Source organism: Macaca fascicularis, chromosome 20, assembly GCF_037993035.2.
Source record: "Macaca fascicularis isolate 582-1 chromosome 20, T2T-MFA8v1.1".
NCBI lineage: Eukaryota > Metazoa > Chordata > Mammalia > Primates > Cercopithecidae > Macaca > Macaca fascicularis.
The window spans coordinates 17,746,559-17,771,418 of record NC_088394.1 but is presented as its reverse complement, the minus strand read 5'-3'; the positions used below and the strand labels follow the sequence as shown (position 1 = coordinate 17,771,418).

Below are 24,860 nucleotides of genomic sequence, written 5' to 3'. Positions count from 1 at the left end.
CAGAGGGGAGTGAGGAGTGACTGCTTAATGGGTACAGGTTTTCCTTCTGGGGTGACTAAAATATCTGTAACTAGATAGTGATGATGGTCATACACCATTGCGAATGTATTAAGTGCCACTAATTTCAATTGTATATTATTTTTGGCATATTAAATATAACTTGTTTTTTGAGATGAAGCCTCACTCTGTTGCCCAGGGTAGAGTACAGTGGCGTGATCTCCTCTCACTGCAACCTTCACCTCCCGGGTTCAAGTGATTCTCCTGCCTCAGACTCTCAAGTAGCTGGGATTACAGGCATGTGCCACCAAATCTGGCTAATTTTTGTATTTTTAGTAGAGACAGGCTTTCACCATGTTGGCCAGGCTGCTCTCGAATTCCTGACCTCAACTAACCCGCCCTCCTTGGCCTCCCAAAGTGCTGGGATTACAGGCACACACTGCCGCGTCCGGCTAACATATTTTAATGTTATTATTTATGTTTTTATTTTTATGCCACAATAAAAATATGCCAGTTGAACCCCAAAATTTCAAACTGAGAAAGAAAACAACAGCTACCACAATAACCATGTTTGGTGTATCATCCCTATTTTATATACGCTATCCACCTAATCCTCACAGTCCCCCTAAAATAAGCAGCAGTAGCTCCATTTTACAATAGAACAAACTTCTGAAAATTGGGTAACTTGTCTAATAATCATGATGATAATAACAATAATAAGTATAGGGTATAATAGTTACTTGCTGAAGCACCTGTTATATATCAGCTCAGTTTGCCTTCCCAACATCATCATGATGTACATATTATCATTATCACCCATGTTACAGAGAAAGGTGAACAGAGATGTTAAGGGACTTGTCCTAGGTTAGACAGCCCACAGGTAACAGAAACAGGGATCTGCACCCAGACCATCTGACCTCAGAGTCCACACGCATCACCACTGGAGCCCACAGGATACCAGGCGTGGTCATGGAACCGGGAAGGAATGTGGACACCTGCAGAACTTACCTCCCCGTCCTCTCTCAAGGAAAATGGGAACAGACTAGGTATCTGCTCCATGACATCAAGGGACTGCATGGGATCCAGACCTTCTGCCAGGCTGCGTGGAAGCCAGACAGGTATGATGTGTGAATGTCCCTCTGGCCTGCCAGGCTCCCAGACACAGATCCTTGATATCTGTGCAGGCACCTCCAGTTTACGTGCAGAAGCAGCTGAGCCAACCTTAGGATTCATGAGAACCTACCACGGCTCATTGTCCTTTTGAAATAAACTCTCCAGCTCTTTGGAATGTTTTCCATTTTCATGGCGGTAAAATCTGAAAATGCCTCTAGGTGAAAAGACGTAAGTCAAGACAAAACCCCTCCACTGGTCCTCAATCTAGGAGTAAGCCCAGAGATGTTTTTAATAAATGGGGAATGTAGGCCGGGCACAGTGGCTTAAGTCTGTAATCCCAGCACTTTGGGAGGCCGAGGCGGGTGGATCACGAGGTCAGCAGATCCAGACCATCCTGGCTAACACGGTGAAACCCCGTCTCTACTAAAAATACAAAAAACTGGCCGGGCGTGGTGGTGGGCGCCTGTAGTCCCAGCTACTCTGAGGCTGAGGTGGGAGAATGGTGTAAACCCAGAGGGCGGAGCTTGCAGTGAGCTGAGATTGCGCCACTGCACTCCAGCCTGGGCGACACAGTGAGACTCCGTCTCAAATAAATAAATAAATAAATAAATAAATAAATAAATAAATAAATAAATGGGGAATGCAAAAAAATGCAATAAAATACCAGTGACTCTCATGGCACCTAGGAATAAAGGACCACAGTCACTGCAGCCACAGCAGTGTTACATGGAACAAACACTGAGTGCTCATTTGCTCCTTCATGCCTTACTTCACTAAGTACTGACTGAGCTCTCACTATGTGCCAGGCACTGTGCCAGGAATAAAAGACACGGTGGTGAGCAAAACAGGTGTCACCTCTCCACTTGTGGAACTGTCACCTGGGCAGCTTGAGTCACCATCACTGTCATCGTTTCTCGAGCAGTTTCTCTGGGTCAGGCAAGGTGCTGTACATTTCACAGCTTAATCCTTACAGTAAAGGCTGAGGCAGGTAACTGATGGTTCCCATTTTACAGATGAGAAAACTGAGGCAGAGATAGGTTGAGCAACGCGCCCAAGGTCACGTGGCCAGTAAACAGAACAGCTGGAAATTGAACTCAGGCTCTGCTGCCTCCTCAAGTGCACACTTTCAACCGCTTTGCTACACTGGCCTGATGGCCTGAGCCTTGGAAAATTCCTGCCGAATAGCAGGAGGAGGTTTGTAGGTCCAGTTCCAGATCCAGCTTACAGCGTCTCTCCAGGAAACCCAGGGCCACGAAGCCTAAGAATAAGGTATGCTGCGGGAAAGCTCAACACCAAGAGAAAATAATAGCAACAAAGCAACAGGAGGCATATAGCCTGGTGCAACGTAATTACCTGAGCTATAATGTACATATCCACTAGCCGGAAATACTAGCTATCATATGTTTCCCCTCCTCCAGCAGGCTGGTACAGTCTTCCACTTTTTTTTTTTTTTAATCTTTCTTTTTCCCACTGCCAAGCAACTGATTATAAACTGAAGCAATCTCATCACGGCATTTTCTAATAGGAAACTTTTCAAAGGCTGCCCATTGCTTATAGGATAAACTTGGACTCCTTAACCTGGCTCTCAGGGTCTGGCCCCCACCTGCCTCTCTGGCCTTTTCTATTGGCGTATCCCTTTGCCACATCCTGTCCACGTAAGCCTCTTTTCATTTACTGCAGAAGCCATGCTGTCTCCTGCCTCAGTGCCCTTCTGCATACAGCCCCTTCTCCTTGCAATGTTCACTGTCCCTTTTTTTCACCCAGTTAATTCCTCCTCTTCTTTCAACTCTCAGGAAACCACTGGGCAGAGGGCACTCCAGCCTGCTGCCCATCTCCTTCCTAGTTTTACCTAAAAGGAGGGGGGAACTGATGGTAGGATTACTTAGTGCCAGTGAGATTGCTTGAGACATGGTTATGGGATGGGTGCTTCTCCAGGGAAGCTTTCCCTGGTCTTTTAGAAGAGAAGGGTTATATGCATGTCTGTTTCCTGCATTATATGCATGTAAATTTCTTTCCTGACAATGTCATGAAGATGCCATTATTTAATGGCTTAATCTGTGTACTCCTCAAAGGCAGCGATGTTAATGGTTCTATTGGTGTCTGTAACCCCAGGTCCTGGCAAATGTCTGGTACACAGTAGGTTTCCAAGAAGCATCTGTGGACTGACTAGAATGTATGAATGAATGAACAAATTCACAGCGAGGCCCTACAGCTGATAGTTCATTAAAATGTATTTTGTGGCCATCACCTAGGTTAAAAATCTCTGTCTTCCTGAATTAACATTGCAACCTGAGACGGACTTCCAAGATAAATTACAGGAGGGGAGCCCAGACACATCTAGGCAGTGAGTCAGTAGAAAACTAGACACACAAGAGCAACTGGATTTATGGAAAGTACTAGAGGAACACGTGTCCAGTGACTCTGGGAAATCTCTGAGAATTAGCTGGCATTAAGGCATTAGTCAGCAACTTGCCTGGTCCACCAAGGAAAGATAAACGAGCCCTGGGTTCTAGCGGGGGAGCAGAAACCTGGGGTAAGTGCTGAAATCAATGAGTCTCAGCATTCAATGACATTCACCTTTTTGATTCAGATTGAGGAAGGTGGTGCAGGGTGAATTACAGTGCTAATGAGGACCGGGTATTTATCCTGGGTTTAGGCAGAGAAGGCTGGGTGGTGAGAAAACACAGTATGCTCTGGCTTGCAGGAACTCTGCGGGGCTGGACAGCCACGGAGGATTGTCTGTGTGCAAACTGCCTGTCTCCTCTCAGCCGCCCCTGGTCAGGCAACACTGATGGGTGAGCTGTGTTTCATGTGCTCCTTGTCAGCTCAAGGTCAGAAACGGCACATGAAGTAGGTTAGGAGAACATAAAATAAAAGGAGCCTGCTGTTTAATAAGAGGTTCAGCTACCCAGGACTGGGTGGAAATCCAGGTCAAGGCCTAGGGGAGGTAGACCAGAAGGCCTTGGGGATCTCCATCACTCATTCTCTATCCAGGGTCCTGAAGTCTGAAGCACTTGTGATTCAGATTCAACCCCATCTGGGTTGACAGAATCGTCCAAGATAATGAAGCAAAGGCCATGCCTAGGAAGATGGGTGAGTGGTTTGGCACTAAATTTGAAAGGGTTGAGATATATGTGTTCTGGGCAAGGCCATGATCTCAAACACGGCAGATCTGGCAGAATGATCAAGGGCAAACTATTGCCTGCCACCTGCTTTTATAAAGAAAATTTTACTGGAACACAGTCATGTCCATTCATTTACATACTGTCTATGGCTGCCTTAGTGTTACAATGGCAGAGTTTCATTATCCTCAGAGACTATATATATATACCATAAAACCTAAAATATTTACTATATGACCTTTTATTGAAAACTTTGAGGCTGGGCGAGGTGGCTCATGCCTGTAATCCCAGCACTTTGCGAGGTCGAGGCAGGCAAATGGCTTGAGTGCAGAAGTTTGAGACTAGCCTGGGCAACATGGCAAAATCCCATGTCTACAAAAATACAAAAATTAGCCAGGTGTAGTGACATGAGCCTGTAATCCCAGCTACTCAGGAGGCTGAGATGGGAGGACCACTTGAGCCCGGGAGGTCGAGGCTTCAGTGACCTGTGATTGTCCCATTGCACTCCAGCCAGCGTGACAGAACGAGACCCTGTCTCAAAAAAAAAGTTTGTTGAATGAATGGAGCTGGAGGCTTTTATCCTAAGTGAATTAACAAAGGAAGAGAAAACCAAACACCACATATTCTCACTTGTAAGTGGGAGCTAAACATTGAATACACATGGAAACAAAGAAGGGAACAGCAGACACCAGGGTCTCCTTGAGGAGGCAGGGAGGGTGAGGATGAAAAACTACCTATCAGGTATTCTGTTTATCACCGGAATGAAATAATCTGTACACCAAACCCCCAGGACACACAATTTACCTATGTAACAAACCTGCACATGTACTCCTGAACCTCAAATAAAAGCTAGAAAAGAAGTTTGTTGATCCCTCACCTGATAACTCTCTTTTTTGGGTCATTCACAATCTTCCTCATAACTTTCTGGCATATCCATCTCATCGAAGTGTCTTCCTGACTGCCCCCCGCAATCCTCTTTCCATGCAGTAGCTTTCCTGGTACTCATTTCTATCTGATATATGACCCGCTACTGTCTCTTTCTCTAAATAGCATGGAGGGTGCACAACAGTGCTTGCTTTCTTTACTGCTGTATTCCCAACCCTCAGCAGAAATGGCTGGAGTATAGCAGGCACTCAATAAGTACTTGCCAAATGACTGAAGAGCCACTTACCCCTTGTATTGTTGCCTTGTTAATATTTTCTCATTTAAATCAACTTTTTAAGGAAACTTCAGCTTCCAAAATCTGGGCTGAACATGTTCCTATTCCCCTCTATGTGTTAATATAGATAAACATGGACATTTTTGAAGACTCGCCTGCATTTCTCTTTAAATTACTTGCATACTGCAAGCGGCCCATGGGCCTACTTGGGAAGCCCTGACTCGTTGTTAAGGGCATGGGTGGGTTTAAGCTCCACTGAGCTCCACTTCTGGGTAGCTGAGCATCTGCTCAAGTCCCTTCTCTTGCAAATGGGGACAATGAAGGTACCATCTCACCAGATGGCTGACAGATTAAAGGAGACCATGGGAGAAGCACTCAGCACCTGCACAAACTCAGTGGCAGGGAATTCTCAGGGGTGGGGCCATCTCCTGGTCGCTCAGTTCACGACAAAGCAGTGCCCCTCGGTACTGCAGCCATCACTGTCATGAAGCCTGTCTGAGACACTGCCCCAGCTCCTGAACGGTTCCACCACAACCCGGCAAAGCAATTTGGATTAATGGGACTATTCAGCTGTAGGTGTCCAGAGAATGCATTGTTTAAAGTAACTTGTTAGAAACTTCCCCAGGGTGGCAAACTTTTAAACAAAGATTGACTCTGTAATCAAAAATTGCTTCTGCTTGGCCTTAAACCAGATTCCAGCATCCCAGAGAGCTCGATTAGACTGAGAAAGGGTGGCAACGTTTGTGCCCCTGGCTCGGTTTGCCAAGTAATGTTGACTGATGAATACGATTAAATTGCACCGAGGAGAATCCCTCCCTGGAGAAGAAAGGACACAGGACAGTTGGTGGCTTTTAGGGGCACAGTTTTCATTCCTTCTCCGTAAGAGAACAACCACCAGTGTGGGATTCCCCTTCATCCCCCACCACAGGAAAACTGGTCAGTACTACCAAATGGCCTTCCCCTTCCCATTCTCCACTTTGGGATTAACTGGTTTTATAGGCAGTGGGCCGAGACCAGAATCCAAGTTCTAGAGATACTCAATCTGACCTGCATGGGCCTGCTCCACCCAAGCTGGGTGGGAGTGGGAGGAGGCAGCAGGGGAGACTCAGGAACCACGAAAACTTGCTTTCTGCGTTGGCTTTTGTTCCACGATGATTCCCTCGGAAGCTGACCTGCCCAGATGTCCAAATCACTTTCTGACATTGCCTGGGGCTACCAGGGGAGGGCCAGAGGCACCACACTGGAGCCTGGGGATGGGGTGAGGGTCGGTGAGGTTGGAAATTGGAAGGAAGTTTCTCACTTGAAATTTCAGGTGGATTACAGTTGCATTCAAAAAGCAACTAGAGAAATGTACTTGATTTTCCAAAGTAAGTGGAGAAATGGACTTGAGAAATGGAATATGCTGTTTCACCTCACTGGGGTACAGAAGGCAAATAAACACAAGGGCTTCAAAGAGCCTTGCAGCAGGGAGGGAACATGGGGGCCCGAGTACAGGCAAAGATGGCTCAGCTCAAGGTAACCACCTTCCTCATTCTCATCAGGAACAGACTTCCTCAAAGGCAGGTGCCCCCTGTCCCATCTGCATTTCTGTATTAGTACAAGGTATAGAGACATATAAGAGGAAGAAAGGAGGAGAGGAACACAAAAGGCCAGACCATGTTTTTGTCCAGAATTAATGACTACACAGGATTATTAATGATCATTGTCATCATTACCATTATCATCAAACAATTTCCTTGTTAAAAAATTGCCCAGTTCTGGATGAGGTCCTGTGTTCCACTATCTCTCATGTTTCTAACAATCTTATGAGGAAAGTACTCTGGGGAGGGCACTCCAGCCTGCTACCCATAGCAGACTCTCCTCTGCCCATCTCTCTCCTGCATTTACCTAAAGGAAGGAGGAACTGAGGGTAAGATTACTTAGTGCTGGAGAGATTGCTTGAGACATGGTTACTAGTGGGCTAGATAACTGTTCTGTGAAACCCTTCCTCCCCCCACAATGAATCGCACTTCTTCTTCTTCTTCTTTTTTTTAATGTTTTTTGCCTCAGGTCTGGGTTGTACTTAAGCCTCTTGGGGCCAAGACCAGTTATACCAACCACTTGCTGCAATGGGGTGGGCCCAGTAAGGTCTCCCTGGTGGACTCAACCATCTCTCCTCGCTTTGCACCCATCAGCATGACTGAGCATCCTGGTCCCAATGTTTTGATGGTAAGAAGGTGGAGAGGAGGTCACATGGAGGTGCCAGACCTGAGCCACCATGCTCTGATCCAGCTGTCATCAGAGACCTTGAAATATGCTAAGCTGTGCCTGGAGTCCCACTTGGCTATTCTTCCTTTTACAGCTCCCTGATGGGTAACATGGTCATCTCCTCCTACAGGTGAGAAAATGGACTCACAAAGGTTGGATTTGTTGCTTGAGAGCATACAGCTCTCATACAGGGGGTGAAGACAGGTACCTTGGTCTGCACAGGATGCCATAACAAGACACCATAACTGGGTGGGTTAAACAATAGAGATTTATTTTCTCATAGTTCTAGAGACCGGGAAGTCCAAAGTGCCTGACAATTTGATTCTGGTGAAGGCTCTCTTCCTGGCCTGCAGAAGGCCACCTTCTTGCTCTGTCCTTACATGGCAAAGAAAGAGAGAGCGAGCTCTCTGGTGTCTGTTATAAAGAAGGACAGTACTTCTATAGGATCAAGGCTCCATGCTCATGATCTCATTTAACCTTAATTACCTCCTTATAGGCCCTATCTCCAAGTACAGGGGTTAGAGCTTCAACATATAAATTTTAGTGGGGCACGGTTCAACTCATAGCAACAGAATTCAAATCCAGGTCAGGCTGACACTGCATGACCGCTTCTACATTGTAGTGGAATGACTTGATGGTGTAGAATACACCAGCATTGCTTTGATTTTGCTTTGAAAGAATTAGGCATATGTGGGGGGTAGGGGGAGGGACAGATGCCATTCCTTTCTAATTATGCTTGCATTAGGCTAATATTTAAATGAATGAGAATTCCAGATAGCCAGTTAGGGGAGAGATATGGAGAGTCTGAGGTCCAATGGGGACAGGATTACAAAGGCATTTGAAGGCTGGGGTTGTCCTTGCTAATGCAGGACAGACGGTTCCTAGGTCTATACTTAGAGCACACAGTCAGTAAAGCTTGGATCTTCCATTAATCAGAGAAAGAAAGAGGCCATCTGCAGGTGGATCTACACTGGCTTGGGCAGCCACATCTTACCGTTGGCATCCTTGGGTGACTGGCTTTCCCTCCCTGGGGTCAACCACTTACACAACACATTGCATAAAGCACGGTGAACTTCAAGGTCAGCTGAGCCTGCATTCAAATCCCAGCTTGGCCACGATCAAGTCATGTGACACTGGGCAAGTCACTTGAACACTCTGAGTCCTGATGCTATTCTATATGTCATCTTACCGGGAGGCCATGGGGACTAAAGCAGAAAGTGGGGGCAACGTGGCAATTGGCTAAACATGAGGTGACTCTGGATCTCAGGTTCTGATGTACCCTGCTCATCTCTTGATACCTGGATTCTCATCCAGATACAGAAACCAAGGCTTTAGATGGGGGAGAAACGCATGGGAGGGCTTTACCCCAGATCTAACAGGTGAAATTATGACCTGTTGGCAAAAAACTCAGGTCCTTTCCTCTCTGCCCCTACTCCCCGCGATGAAGGAATCATGCATTTAAATGTTGGCTCCAATCCCCACCAGCTGTAAGACACTGGGAAAATTCCTTTACTTCTCACAGTCTTGGTTTCTTCATCTGCGAAGCGGGATGCAGTAACACTATCTACCTTCTGGGATTGTTGTGAGAATTACATGAGATAATACATAGAAATCACTTGGCCTAGAATCGCATGCACAGTAAGAGGTCAAGAAACATCAGTGAATATGATTAGCTACTGGAGTATGGCAGGTCTTAAAAGGCTTCCCCAGGCATCTACTTTAGGTGGCTACTATTGGCCATGCTGGACAATGACCCAGGGTGGGAGCAAGGGAGAGAAAATACTTGAATGATAATAAGAATAATCCACAGAGTCTGTATGCCTAACGATCGGACCTTAACCCTGTCGTTTGCGTCCTGTACTCAGCCAAATCTTTGCCCTCATCAATTTTTAAAAGGGTAGAAATGCTCTTCCCTCATCCCACTTTTAACACATGTGGTTCCTCCAGATTGCCCTTGAAAAGAATCTTCACTTGCAGTTAGATGTAAGGAACAGGCAAGGGAAGAATAATAGACTCTACAATAAAGACCACCCACATTGTAGACCACCCTGGGCTCGCATCCAAATTCCCAGGATGCACTTGGAGCATCCCAGCATGGATGCTGTCCATACTCTTGGCCACTGGAGAAAAAGTCACATAAAAGATTTTTTTTTTTTCTTTTTCTTGTTGCCAATAAGCAAAAATGCTCAATGCATTGGGCAGGAAGATGCCAGGTTTGGAAACATCCCATCCACAGACACATAGAAAGCCGCTGCCAAGAGGAAGGAGAATTCTGAGATCTGGAGAGGGAGGGATTCGGAAGAAAATACATCGTGCAAAATTCATTGTGCGGTCAATCTGGGATCTGGTGAGGATATCAAATTGGCAGAGGACAGAGATCACATTTATTTCTGTACTGTTTAGCCTGGACTCTCTTTTCTTTTGGGAACAGTAATATAATTCTCTCTAGTGGAAGTGTTTGTACCCCATGGCATCAATGTAAGGTCCATGAGGGCAGGGTTTTAATTTAAATTAAAATCAGATCAAATTTTAAATTTAGTTCCTCAGTCCCACAAGGCACGTTTCGGGCTGTCAATGGCCACATGTGGCTAACGGCTACCTTACTGGATGGTACTTGTAGAACATTTCCATCACCCAGAAAGTTTCACTGGACATTGCTGGTCTAGAGCATTGCCTAATATCTAGCAGAATCTCAATGAGCATTTATTTAATGAATGAATGGCCAAAGTGCTCTATTCTCTGCTAGTTAAAGAATGGATACACGACTCAAGAGAGAACTAATCACATTATTTTCCCCCAGGACTCGGAATCTTTTTTTTTTTTTTTCAGTTGTGAAATAATGAGAAAACAAATAAAACAGCAAGCAAACAAACAATACAGCTAAACGTTCTCTAAGCCAAATGATGGCATCCTGTGGGTGAAGCAGTCACATCAATTCTTGTCCTCCATCACATCCTTCCCAGAAGGTCCTAAGCCCACAGACCACTCTCGGCTTTCTGCAGAACCTTGGTTTTCATGAGAACTCCGAGAACTTTAGGCTCACTCTGCTTGTCCAGCAGATGCTCTAGGTCACTCCTGGCCTTAAGAAAGCTTAAAGAGCTGTTCAGCCTAAAATACAGCTCAGGAGACCCAGGACAACCGGCAAGAGGGAAGCAAACTGCATTTCTGCAAAAGCAGGAGTGTGTGCTCCATCAGCCTGAAAAATAACAGGGCTGAGGATGTGTTTATTTTGCGACTAGAGGCAAGCAAAACTGTTAATGGCAAAATTACTGGCATGTTTTTCCAGTCTCCTTGTGAACAACAGTCTAAGCAGATATACCCTTTCAGACTCACACATTATCTGGGTGGAGCTTTTGTTGGATGGTTTCGAACCCGTGAACTTTGGGATCTCAGAAAGCAGAGTGTGTGTCTCTGAACATCCCAAAGAACAAAAGTGGTTTGGTTGCTGAGAAAGCAGAATGCAGGGGAGATGGTAACACCTAAACATCTGAGTGTTGGGCCACCAAATATGCTTTCCCAAGAAGTACTGAGACTAACATTTTCCAACACAGCATGTAGCTTTTATTTATGTCTCTAACTATGTGACAGATTTCTCTCTCTCTCCCTGGACCAGTGGATTTCAATTCTCACTAGTACAATCACCTGCAGGGTGCGGGACGCTTTAAAAATATATAGATTCTTGGCTGGGCGCAATGGCTCACACCTGTAATCCCAGCACTTTGGGAGGCTGAGGTGGGCAGATCTCTTGAGGTCAGGAGTTTGAGGCCAGCTTGGACAACAGGGTGAAACCTCGTCTCTACTAAAAATACAAAAATTAGCCAGATGTGATGGAGAGTGCCTATAACCCCAGCTACTTGGGAGGCTGAGGCAGGAGAATTGCTTGAACTGACAGGTGGAAGCTGCAATGAGCAGAGATTGCACCACACTCCTGCCTGGGTGACAGAGTGAAGAGAGAGAGTGAAAAGACAGAGAGAGAGAGAGAGAGAGTGAAAAGACAGAGAGAGAGTAAAGAGAGAGAGAGTGAAAAGAGAGAGAGTAAAGAGAGAGTAAAGAGAGAGAGGGAGAGAGAGAAATTGATTCTTGGTGTCCCATGGCTATCACAAGGATAACCCCTGCTGTGTGCTAAGCACTTTACATATATGGACTCACTTAACCCTCAAAGCAACCCTATGGGGTGGTGCCATTATTATGCCCATTTTACAGGTGAAGTAACTGAGGCACAGGAACTGGTGTATCCAACTTCACACAGCTAGTAAATAAAGAAGCTGCAATTTGGACCGCGGTGGACTGGCTCCAGCCATCACCCTTGACCACCACGATGAGGGCAGGGCTGGATATGTTTTTCCTCACCTTTGAGTACTTGCTGCTTAGCACAGCGTCCAACACACAGTAGGTGCTCAATAAATTTTTTTTGGGTGAATGGGTAAAGTCAGAAGGAGCCCCAACTCCTGACCTCATCTGTGGGAGTACAGAAGTATCTTCACTGGGCTGACCTAAGCACTTTCCTCCCCAGAGCACCCCAAGATTGTCATCAGAAGGGGCTTGGTGTTGAGAGAAGGGAGAAGGGAAAAAGGGAAGCTTGGACCTCACACTCTACTCCTCCACATTTCCATCTTCAACCTGAATCTTCCCCGGACAATGAGAATCACTGGGAGTTCCTTTCCCGTTCAGCGGAGGTCCAGGGGCTAGCATGGGTAGAGAAGATCCGGTGTGAATGGAAAAGGTCATCAGGCCAATATGCTCCGATCTACAATCCCTCATGGCCAAGAAGTCATCACGGCTTAACAAGAGTCCTCCAGCACCACTGCTGGGCAGAGTCCCATATGATGGAGCTGCATCTTCTTAAACCAGATGAGGTCCTCAATTCAGGGCATACAGCACAGATACAACATGGCCAGGAGACAGGGGCTTTGGGAAGCTCTTCAGAATGATGAGTATATTGACTGACAATTGGACAAAGATTGTGGTACAACTATATCAACATGATAGACTATCAGTCATAAAAAGGAATGAAGCGCTGCTACATGCTACGATGCAGAGGAACCTCAAAAATATTAAGCTAAGTGAAAGAAGCAGGTCAGCAAATGTCATATACTATGTAACGGCATTTATATAAAATGTCTAGAATAGGCTGGGCGCAGCGGCTCACACCTGTAATCTCAGCACTTTGGGAGGCCGAGGCGGGTAGATCACATGAGGTCAGGAGTTCGAGACCAGACTGACCAACACAGTGAAACCCCATCTCCACTAAAAACACAAAATCAGCCAGGTGTGGTGGTGCATGCCTGTAATCCCAGCTACTTGGGAGGCTGAGCCAGGAGAATCGCTTGAACCTGGGAGGCAGAGGTTGCAGTGAGCCGAGATCGTGCCACTGCACTCCAGCCTGGGCAACAAGAGGGGAGGCTCCATCTCAAAACAAATAGATAAAAATGTCAAGAATAGGCAAATCAAGTCCATAGATACAGAAAGGAGATTAGTGGTCGCAGAGAATGGGGAGACGTCTTTGGGAAGTGACTGCTTAATGGGTACACGGTTTTCTTTTGGGATGATGAAAATGTTTAGGATTAGAGGGAGGGTACGGTTGTCTGACACTGTGAATGTACTGAATGCCATTCAACAATTAAAAGTGGTTAATTTTATGTTACATAAATTTCACCCCAGTTTCCAAAAAAAAAAAAAAAAAAAAAAAAAAAAAGATCGTGGTTCTACAGTTTACTGGCCATAGCCTTGGGTTCAAGTTTCTTAACATTTCTGTACCTCACTTTCTTCATCTGAAAAATGGGGATATCAAGAGTGCATACTTCAGAGTTGCTGTCAAAATAATGTAAACCAGCTTGTCCAACCTACCTTATTTGGTGGTTCTGTTCTGTTTTGTTTTTTTGTTTTAGGCTTTTAGCAGCCTAAAGCCATGGTTTTTAGTTTCTGTCTCTAGTGATGAGCAGAAAAGAGGGACAAGGAAAGGCTTTACTGGCCCAACCAGGAAAAGAAACTGAGGAGCCATAACTGTATTCTCTCCCTTGGACACCCCTGAATTGTAAAGCACTTAAAATAACGCTAGGAATGTACGAAATGCTACATATACATTCACTGTAGTTGTCGCATGGTCTTAACTACAGGAATTCTTTGATCCATTCGGGTCCCACTTAAGCAGACTAAAGGGATGAAAAGTCCAGGAGTGATTGTACACGGATGCTTGGACTTCCATACTGCTCAACTTCATTTCAAATCCCAGAGTGACTGGCATCTGTGCTGAACATTATCAAGGGCTTGGCTCCCTGCAAAGCTTCCTCTGCTCTGTTTTAATACTAATTTCTCTAAACTTACTTACCCAGTAGCAGTTGTGTTTTGGGGGATGGGGATTAAGACAAAATATGTGGTAAAGGGCCCTGAAGAGGGCCCAGCACACAGTAGGTGTGCAGTAAGTGTCCGCGCTGTTACTCTGGAGCTTAGTCTTGCTGGCCTGGTCCCATATAAACTCTGGTCTTTGGGAGATTGTAGAGAAGCCCTGGCCACCTGCTCCGGTCTTTACCAGCTGGTGTTTCCCACTGAGGCACCGCAGAGCAGCTCTCTCCCACTGACAGCCCGCGGCTCTGGTAGTATCTCAAGACAGACATTTGGATCTGCGGTTAATGTAACTTACATGTCCATGTGGTGGGCCCTGATGGTTTGGACTTTGTTGCTGTGGATACCCAAGAGGCAGTAGTAGCAGGAAAATGTCAACATGGATTCCCCTGCCTGGTGGTTTCTGTACACATACACTGCCCCCTGTGTGCACACTTATGTGTACACACCACAGACAGAATGTGAACCCTGGGAGAGGTAAAGGACACACTCAACCCTCCTCTCTTTACATCTGAGTTGCCCCAAGACACTGGCCTTAGGGAAAGACACAGTGTGATGCATGAGGTCTCTTTTTTTTTTTTTTTTTGAGATGGAGTTTCATTCTTGTTGCCCAGGCTGGAGTACAAGGTCGTGATCTCAGCTCACTGCCACCTCCGCCTTCTGGGTTCGAGCAATTCTCCTGACTCAGCCGCCCAAGTAGCTGGGTCTACAGGCGCCCACCACCACACCCAGCTAATTTTTGTATTTTTAGTAGAGATGGGGTTTCACCATATTGGCCAGGCCGGTCTCGAACTCCTGACCTCAGGTGATCTACCTGCCTCGGCCTCCCAAAGTGCTGGTGGTATTACAGGCACAAGCCACCGCAGCCAGCCAAGGTCTCTTACTACAAGTCCAAACCAAGAAACAGGACAAAGTGCTACTGGCTTCATCTCTTCCTGCAGCCAATCTAAAGTATGCCAGGTGTAATTCCCTGCCTCAGTAAATAGAACATACAAATAAAACCATCATACCTTTTGAGGATTCAAGACCTAGCAGGGCCTCAGAGTTTGAAAGTATCCATTTTCCACTTACATTCACGTGTTGGGTACACAACCAGCTCCAACCGGAGCCTACGTGGACCAGGAAGTCATGTCAACAGCAGAGCAGGAACACCTAGAGTCTCTAAACACTCTTGGCTTCTCAGCTTGCATATGCCAAGTTCAGGAATATTCTTTAGGTCCACAAATGAATTGGTTCTATTCTGTTTTTCTTGAAACATTCAGTCTTCACAGCCTATCTTTGCTTTTCCCTCCTTCCTTCCTTCTTCTTTCTTCTTTCCTTCCTTCCTTCCTTTTTCCCTTCCTTCCTTTCTTTTTTCCTTTCTTCCTCCCTCCCTCCCTCCCTCTCTCTCTCTTTCTTTCCGCCTCCCAGGTTCAAGTGATTCTCATGCCTCAGCCTCCTGAGTAGCTGGGGTTACAGGTGCGCACACCATACCTGGCTATTTTTTGTATTTTTAGTAGAGATGGGGTTTCATCGTGTTGGCCAAGCTGGTCTCAAACCCGTAACCTCAAGTGATTCACCTGCCTCGGCCTCCCAAAGTCCTGGGATTACAGTTGTGTGCCACCATGCTTGGCTACTTTTCCCTCTTTTGACAGAGATGTGAGTTCAAGAAATACTTTACTACTCTTTTAACTCTATCAAAGAGAAAAGGGAAAGTAACTCAAGTCCCAAGGTTACTTGTAGCCATGGAGTGATTTGGGCATTTTAGGCGGGACTTAGAGGTCTAAAATATTAGCAGGCAGGTTTTAATGGCATCAAATATCTAGGTCACATATTCTCAAGAGTTTGAGTTTTGAATTGAACCCAAAAAAGGTACAAGCGTGGAAGGAAGGCCTCTCTTTAAAGCTACAAGCAGCTTCTTTCTTCTTCACAGCATGGTCGTTGGGGGCCTTCTTCAGTCCTGGGCTTGGGGGCATCCCCCCATCTGCTGGGAGACCCTAGACTGTAGAAGGCGCTGGGGAGGCACACTCTCTGGTCAGTTTGAACGGGGTACACCTGACACCCGTGAACCTAAGAAAAATGACGGGCACTAGAGTTTTTCTCCACTCTCACATCTTCTTTTTGTTTTTTCTGTTTTTTTTTTTTTTTGAGACGGAGTCTAGCTACGTCACCAGGCTGGAATACAGTGGCACGATCTCAGCTCACAGCAACCTCCGCCTCCTGGGTTCAAGCGATTCTCCTGCCCCAGCCTCCCGAGTAGGTGGCATTACAGGCATGCACCACCATGCCTGGCTCATTTTTATATTTTTAGGATACATCTTAGGACGTCTAAGGACTTAGGATGCCTAAGTCCCACCTAAAATGTCCAAATTACTCCATGGCTACAATAACAGCGTGTATTTATCAACCACTTTCTATCATTAGACACCGCGGTAGGTCCTTATCATGCAAGATTTCACAGAAACTTCCTAAGAGCCCTGTGAAACGGGCACTAATATTGTGTTTATTTTAAGGTGGAGAATTTGAGATGCAGGAAGTTGAAGCAACTCGTGCGGATCCACATGGCCAGCTGGTGGTGAGGCAGCACCTGAAACCAGCATGTCTGTGTCCAGGGCCCAAACAAGGCTAGTGACCAGTAAAGACCAGTGCATCGTTAGTATCTAAGAGAGGAAGAATCTGCCTGCTCCCCTGCACCCTCCACAGTGAAGGTTGTGCGGGGGACACAGGGAGGTGATGTCAAATCACAGAGCTGCTCACAGCGGCCACGCCGGGCTGGCTGGGCCCTTAAGTATCCCCCAAGTTTTCAGTGCCTCTTAGAAGTGCCTGACTTGGGCACTATTGCCCCTTTGAGAAGACTCCTGAGTTTGCTCATTCTTCCTGGGATGGGAGAAGTAGTGGTTTTGGAAGCTACAGATGGGGCGGCAGATGGAAACTGAAAACCTATCAGCATTGCCCAGGATGAAACCATTCATCTGCAAAATTCATATGTTTTTGTGTAGGGCAACTTCATGAAAACAACAGCAAGAGGAACCAGCAGTGCTTGATGCATAAAGTGCCTCTGGCTATGAGGCTGGCAAAGACGAGTGGGCAAAGGAATTCATGGGAGACACCATGGAAATGAGATCAGTGAAGTAGAGGAAGAGGATGAGAAAGGCCAAGAGATACAGAGTGACCTGGGGCACTAAAGCAAAAAAGCCACAAATAAGACAACTCTCTTCTCTGAACTCCAAAATAGGTTGCACGCATGGCCTGAGAAATGATTTCTGGACCTCTCAGAGATACAAGATGAGACCTTGGATGTACCTTACGTATAAATGGCTGACATTCGTTGAGCACCTTCCAAGTGTCCAACAGGCTGCTAGGTTCTATTATTATATCCCAATTTCACAGAAATTGGATTTACTTGCCTGAGGTTACGCTACTAGCTAAGTGGCAGAATTCGGATTCGAGCATTAAGCAGTTTGAGCGCAGGCACTCAGCCTCCTGGGTGCTGAGCGGGAGCTGGATTCTTTCAGGGAAGTGGCCACGCAAAGCAAGCCAACAGTGGCCTCCAGGGGGCAGCAACGCGCATGCCTACCTGGCCTCAAGAGGTGTCTGGCTTAATGCAGGTCCCCAACCTAGCCTGGCATGACCTCTGAGGCCTCCGATGGGAATCCAGAGAAGGAAGAATGTGGGAATTTGAGCATAGCCCTTACCACTCAGGAACAGACAACGGGGGTCCTCCTACGACCATCCTGGACATCCCTGCTGCAAGGCAGTCTAACCACTATTCTGCCCAGCCACAAGCTCATGGGGTGGGACTGTTTCCTTCTGTGCTTTCAAGGTGGCCTGGGGCCATCCTGATAGTCCAGTTCTGCTGAGTTCCCTAAGAGGCCGACTTCAAGTCAGAAAGAATACCAACTTTGCAACCAGACGAAACTGGTTCTAATCCCCACTCCGCCATGCATTCATCACATGACACGGGGCCTTAGTGTGTCCCTCTGTAAAACAGGTTTGTCGTAAGGGTGGAAGCAAGTGTCTGCCACACTTGCTGCTATGCTCAGCATTTTGGGACATTTCCAAACTCATTGCTTTCATGAAAGATGGAGAAGGAATGTTCTAACCCCTCCTTGCCATGTACTTGTCTAAACTCATTTCTCCTCATTGTTTTATTATACTCTATCCATTGTTAAATTTCTCAAACGCAACAAGTTTGTTTCTGTGCTACATTGTGCCCAGGCTGTTCCGTCTATAAGAAATGGTGGTTCTCAAGTGGAGGCAATTTTAGCTCCCAGAGGTCATGTGTCAATGTCTGGAGACATCTGTGGTTGGCACAGGTGGGCAGGGTGTGGCGCTGGCATCTGGTGGGCAGAGGCCAGAGATGCTGCTACGCATCCTACAAAGCACAGGACGGCACCCACAGCAAAGAATTATCCATCCCCAAACATCAGCAGTGCCACTGCTACGAATCCCAGTCTAGAAGGATCTCTTTCACATTTCCTTCCCAGTGGATCCCTTCTTGTCCTCTAGGTCTCGGTTCAAAGCTGAATATTCAGAGGCCCTTCTGACCTCCTGATTATGGCCCTCGAGTTTTTCCCCACTCCCACATCTTCCTTTTTTTTTTTTTTTTTGGTGTTTTGAGACAGAGTCTTGCTGTGTTGCCAGGCTGGAGTACAGTGGCGCGATCTTGACTCACTGCAACCTCCGCCTCCCGGGTTCAAGTGATTCTCCTGTCCCAACCTCCTGAGTAGGTGGGATTACAGGCATGCACCACCGAGGTCAGCTCATTTTTATATTTTTTAGTAAAGACAGGGTTTCACCATCTTGGCCAGGCTGGTCTTGAACTCCTGACCTTCTGATCCACCCACCTTGGCCTCCCAAAGTGCTGGGATTACAGGGATGACCCACCGCACCCAGCCCACATCTTCCTTTCTTTATGGCTTGTTCACACCTTGCTTGATGTGTCTTTGGCATGATCATCTAACCCCATCTTCTCATCTAGGATACACATTCCATGAGCAGGGGAGAAGTACAGGAAGCTGCATTGCTTTTGTTCACAAAATGTACTACTTAGCACGCAGCACGGTAGTTGCTCAGCAAATGTTTGTTGAACAAATGAACACAATTGTGGTAAGTACAACTCTACCAGTAATGTTCTGTAACCATTCCCATCTATCCCCCTGTCCTATGGACAAAGGAAAACAGTTATCTTTCTAGTGCCCGTCATTTTTCTCAGGTTCAAGGGTGTCAGGTGTACCCCGTTCAAACTGACCAGAGAGTGTGCCTCCCCAGCACCTTCTACAGTCTAGGGTCTCCCAGCAGATGGAGGGGGGATGCCCCCAAGCCCAGGACTGAAGAAGACCCCCAACGACCAAGCTGTGAAGAAGAAAGAAGCTGCTTGTAGCTTTAAAGAGAGGCTTTCCTTCCACGCTTGTACCTTTTTTGGGTTCTGATTCAAAACTCAAACTCTTGAGAATATGTGACCTAGATATTTGATGCCATTAAAACCTGCCTGCTAATATTTTAGGCATAAGCATCATTGTGATGCTGTCTTAAAAAAGAGATCTTATCTTTTCTAGATATATACTGAAATATTTAGAGATACAATTATATGATATCTTATATTTCTTTCAAAATAATCCACTGCTGGGGGAAGAGGATGAAAGTCCAGACACAAGAAAAATGGCCATGAATTAACCTGGGTGACATCTATGTGGGAGTGCATTACACTATTCTTGGTACTCTTGTGCGTGTTTGAAAGTTGCCTTAATAAAAGTTTTATCTTTTTTAGGACTCCTTCATCTAGATCTCCTGGGAATGCTGTACCCTACGGCCTTGTGCCATTAGAGGGAGGAAGATCCCCTCTTCACTCCCATACACTTGCCTTTTCACACTTGTCAGCGAATCCAGATGGAAAACACAGTCAAAGGAAAAAGCTGCCCTCCTGAGAGAAAATATCAGCCTGGCACAATGGCTCACACCTATAATCCCAGCACTTTGGGAGGCCAAGACAGGCACATCACCTGAGGCCAGCAGTTTGAGACCAGCCTGCCCAACATGGTGAAACACCATCTCTATTAAAAATACAAAAATTAGCCAGGTGTGTTGGTGGGTGCCTGTAGTCCCAGCTACGTGGGAGGCTGAGGTAGGAGAATCATTTGAACCTGGTGGGTGGAGGCTGCAGTGAGCTGAGATCACACCACTGCACTCCAGCCTGGGTGACAGAGTGAGACTCTGTCTCTCATATATATACATACACACACATATACACACATACATACATACATCGTTCACAATATCATTCAAAGTATCATGCCAGTGGCTTCCATCTTGCTTGGACTAACAGCCAAATTCTAGGATCACCACCATCTGGCCTCAAATTACTCTCTGCCTTTATATCTCTTGTTACGCTATCCCTCACTTACTCTGTTACAGCTCCACTGAGCCCGGCTGTTCCTCACACAAGCCAAGCCTGGACCCATCTCTGGGTTCAGCCCCTGCCTTTCCTCCTGCCTGGACCACTTTCTCTGTAGGTGTCACTCTCTTTTTCATCTTCTTCTGTTCTCATCCGCGAAAACCTTCCAGGTCACCGTTGGTAAAATTACAACTCTCCCCTACTTTTGCCCTGTGCTTTATTTTTCTAAGACATCATTTAACTCATTTTGTTGTATGTCTCCCTACTTGAATGGAAGCTTGTGATGGTTACTATTGAGTGTCAACCTGATGGACTGAAGGATGCAAAGTATTGTTTCTGGCCACGTCTGTGAGGGTGTTGCCAAAGGAGATTAACATTTGAGTCAGTGGACTGGGAAAGGCAGACCCCCCCTCAATCTGGGTGGGCACCATCTAATCAGCTGCCAGCATGGCCAGAATAAAAGCAGGCAGAACATGGAAGGAATAGACTGGCTGAGTCTCCCGGCCTACGTCTTTCTCCCGTGCTGGAGGCTTCCTGCCTTTGAACATCAGACTCCAAGTTCTCCAGCTTTAGGATCCTTGGGCCTTCGACTACAGACTGAAGGCTGCACTGTCGGCTTCCCTGCTTTTGAGGTTTTGAGACTTGGACTGGCTTCTTTGCTCTTCAGCTTGAAGATGGCCTATTGTGAGACCTCACCTTGTGATTATATGAGTCAATACTCCTTAATAAACTCCCCTTCATATATACATCTATCCTGTTAGTTCTGTCCCTCTAGAGAACCCTAATACAAAGCCCCATGCGGGTTGGAGTTTGTCTGTTTAGTGCACTGGTATATCAGCGAACAGAGCTGGGAAAACCATGTGCACAGTCTGTATCTGTTGAATGCGTGAATGAATGAGTGAATGAATCAGTGATTCTCAGGTCCAATCAGAATCCTATCCTGAGAGATCCTGTGGAGACTATGTGTCGGTCTCCTTCTGCCTCATGGGTTCCCAGCCAAGACCAGCCAGAGCAGGACGTCAGACGAGGCTGGTTTGGGGCCCTTAGCTGCCTTACCTGATGGGGTAGTCGGCCGCACTGAGGTTGATGAAGAAGTCCCAGGGCCAGTCGGTCATCTCCAGGAGGTCCCGCATGCTTTGCAGGTAGGTGGAGAGGAGGCTGGCTCCCCCCCAGATGGTGGCCATTCTCCAGGGGGTGACACGGACATTGCTGTACTGCCTGGAGACCTGGAGCACTTGTCGATGCAGGTAATTAGAGCGCTTTTCCCAGAAGAGAAAGGGTGATGACATTCAGTGGCCTAGAAAACACCCAGGCATGCCCCTCACCCCATCCCCTCTCTGTCTCTTCCCTCCTGGTTGGGTACTTCTGAGGACAGTGGCCTTTGCCAAGTAAATGATCCTGAACTGGGGTGTCTTTCTGTATTGCAATTCAAACTTGTATTATTTTTTACATTTCAAATTAGCCATTTGAAATGCAGATTCCCTGGCCCCACTTCTGAGCTAACGGTTCACTAGGCTTGGGCTGGTGGTGCCCAGGACTTCACATTTTTTTAAATTTTATTTTATTGATTTATTTTTTGAGGCAGAGTCTTTCTTTCTTTCTTTCTTTCTTTCTTTCTTTATTTAGACAGAGTCTCGCATTTTTAAAAATTTTATTTTATTGATTTATTTTTTGAGACAGAGTCTTGCTTTATTTATTTATTTATTTATTTATTTATTTATTTATTTATTTAGAGTCTCGCTCCGTCACCCGGGCTGGAGCGAAATGCTGCCAATTTGAGTCTCACTCCGTCACCCGGGCTGGAGCGAAATGCTGCCATCTCAGCTCACTGCAACCTACACCTCCTAAGTTCAAGCAATTCTTCTGCCTCAGCTTCCCGGGTAGCTGGGATTACAAGTATGCGCCACCACACCCAGCTAAGTTTTGTATTTTCAGTAGAGATGGGGCTTCACCATGTTGGAAAGGCTGGTCTAGAACTCCTGACCTTGGGTGATCCGTCCACCTCGGTCTCCCGAAGTGCTGGGATGACAGGCGTGAGCCACTGCACCCGGCCAACTTTGCATTCTTATACATGACAGCTGCATGGGGTCTGAGGAAGATAAGCTGGGAAATATGGCTCTATCTAAACCCATCTATATTTCAGAGGCAGAATTTCTGTTTCCTGTCCCCCTTCCCACTCATTGCTCCTCCATTATCCTCTCACAGGTCTGCTAGAAGCCAACCTTTTGGACAAGACATCCCCCTTTGCCTTCTTGACTAAAGGCATAATTGTGTCACCAATAGAAATCTCAGGGACAAGGGAGCTCAGGATTAGCAGGGCTGATGCAGGTTTTTGTTAATAAAGTTTTATTGGTACATAGCCATGCTCATTTGTTGACATGTTCTCCTTGGCTGCTTTAGCACAGGGCAGTCCTGAGTAGCTGTGACAGACAGTATGTGCCCTGCAATACCTAAAATACGTACTACCTTGCCTTCTATAGAAAAAGTGTACCCACTCCTGGGATGGCAATATGCTTTGGCTGTGTCCCCACCCAAGTCTAATCTTGAATTGTAGCTCCCATAATTCCCACATGTTATGGGAGGGATCACGTGGAAGATAACTGAATCATGGGGGTGGTTTCCCCCATATTGTTCTCGTGGTAGTGAATAAGTCTCACGAGATCTGATGGTTTGATAAGGGGAAACGCCTTTTGCTAGGCTCTCGTTTTTCTCTCTTGCTGCCACCATATAAGACATGCCTTTCGCCATGATTGTCAGGCTTCCCCAGCCACTTAGAACTGTGAGTCCATTAAACATCTTTCTTTATAAATTACTCAGTCTTGGGTATGTCTTTATTAGTAGCATGAAAATGGACTAATACAGGTAAGCTATTCCCACAAAGTATGTGAGAGGCAGGCAGAGGGCAATGGGCAGAAGGGAGAGGTAAGAAACAGCATTTGTGGGCCGGGCACGGTGGCTCACACCTGTAATCCCACCACTTCGGGAGGCCAAGGCGGGCAGATCACGAGGTCAAGCGATCAAGACCATCCTGGCCAACATGGTAAAACCCTATCTCTACTAAAAATACAAAAATTAGCTGGGCATCGTGGCATGCGTCTGTAGTCCCAGCTACTTGGAAGGCTGAGGCAGGAGGCTCGCTTGAACCTGGGAGGCAGAGGTTGCAGTGAGTGGAGATCACGCCACTGCACTCCAGCCTGGCGACAGAGCGAGATTCTGTCTCAAAATAAATAAATAAATAAAAAATAAAACCCAAAAAACAGCATTTATGGACAAAACTGTAAGTCACAGCTGGGAACTTTGAAACCAACACACACATAGAGACAGCACTCTAGGACCACATGCTCTGTGGAGAGGCAGCTGGTCAGCTTCCAAGCCTTTTCTGAAAGCAGGCAGCCCGGACTAGCGATGCGGAAGGAGGGTATCAGAGAGGGACCGACAGACCCTGAAGGAAGCCCAGCAAGCGGCGATCACAGGGGCCTCTCACCTTGTCCACGTGGATGTAGTAGAAGTGGTCTTTGTGGTAGATGGCCTTGAACATGCGCTGCAACTGCCGAGAGGCGCGGCCGTGGACCACCAGGACAAAGGCGATTCTGACGGGGTTGGCCGGCATGTACTCTACAGAGTCCTCATCCCACTGCACGTTCTTGTTGGCTTTACCTAGGGAAAATCCAAGAGACCAGAGAGGAGAAAGTGAGGCTCTGTTATCCTTTGCAGGGGCAGGAAGTTTCTCTGGTGCTTCTTTTGGGGCCTATTTTAGGGGCACGGTCATCAAATTGAGCCCTAAAACATAATTCAATGCCACTAAGCACGTCTTAGATTCTCACACTGTCAGGCACAAAAGGGGTTAGGGGACCCTGGGGTTGTTACGACACAGTTTCCATCCTGAGGAGCTTAAAAAGGCTGGAAGCAACACATGGACACATATTTAGCTACTGAACAAGGCAGGAGGAGGTGAGAGCTATGAGATGTATCTCTGAATCACAGAGGAAGAAGCAGTTAATTTCGAGTTAGTGAATGTAAGATACATGTGTTGTTTTTGCCTGTCAAGAATTCATTCTCCCTTCTTCTAATAGCATCCAATATATTGTTTGTTTTAATGGTGGTAAGAACAGATAGCATGAAATCTACCCTCTTAACAAACGTTTAAGCGTACACTACAGTACTGCTGCCTATTAGTACAATGTTGTACAGCAGGATCTTTACATTTACTCATCTTGCATAACTGAAGCTTCATCATCCAATACCTTTTGCGGCATCATCATCCTCTCCTCTATTCTCAGTCCATATGGGTGGGGAAGACCTAACTCCGTCGTCTATTTCCGGGGTGGACCTATAGCTTAGGCCTGGCCAATGGGAACGCTGACTCTCCATAGCCACAGTATTATTTAGAGATGAACATATGTCTCAACCAAGTTAATTAACCAATAAGACAGAATGCTAGACGTTTGTTAGAACTGCTACATAAGAGAGGTTGTCTCTGTTTTTTTTTTTTTTTTTTTTTTTTTTG

The 24,860-nt window shown here is 46.4% G+C and overlaps 1 protein-coding gene across 3 annotated transcripts in view; it reads right to left on the bottom strand.

Annotated features, from left to right (window-relative positions):
* The window catches only part of XYLT1 (xylosyltransferase 1), a 371,169-nt gene that overhangs the window by 74,316 nt on the left and 271,993 nt on the right, over nucleotides 1-24,860 (bottom strand). For all 3 annotated transcript variants that reach the window (XM_005591807.5, XM_074027812.1, XM_074027813.1), the window contains 2 exons: nucleotides 23,838-24,010; nucleotides 21,410-21,612 (listed from right to left, as the gene is read on the bottom strand). In XM_005591807.5, coding sequence (XP_005591864.3) covers nucleotides 21,410-21,612; nucleotides 23,838-24,010 — 376 coding nt within the window. The remainder of the gene's footprint in view (nucleotides 1-21,409; nucleotides 21,613-23,837; nucleotides 24,011-24,860) is intronic.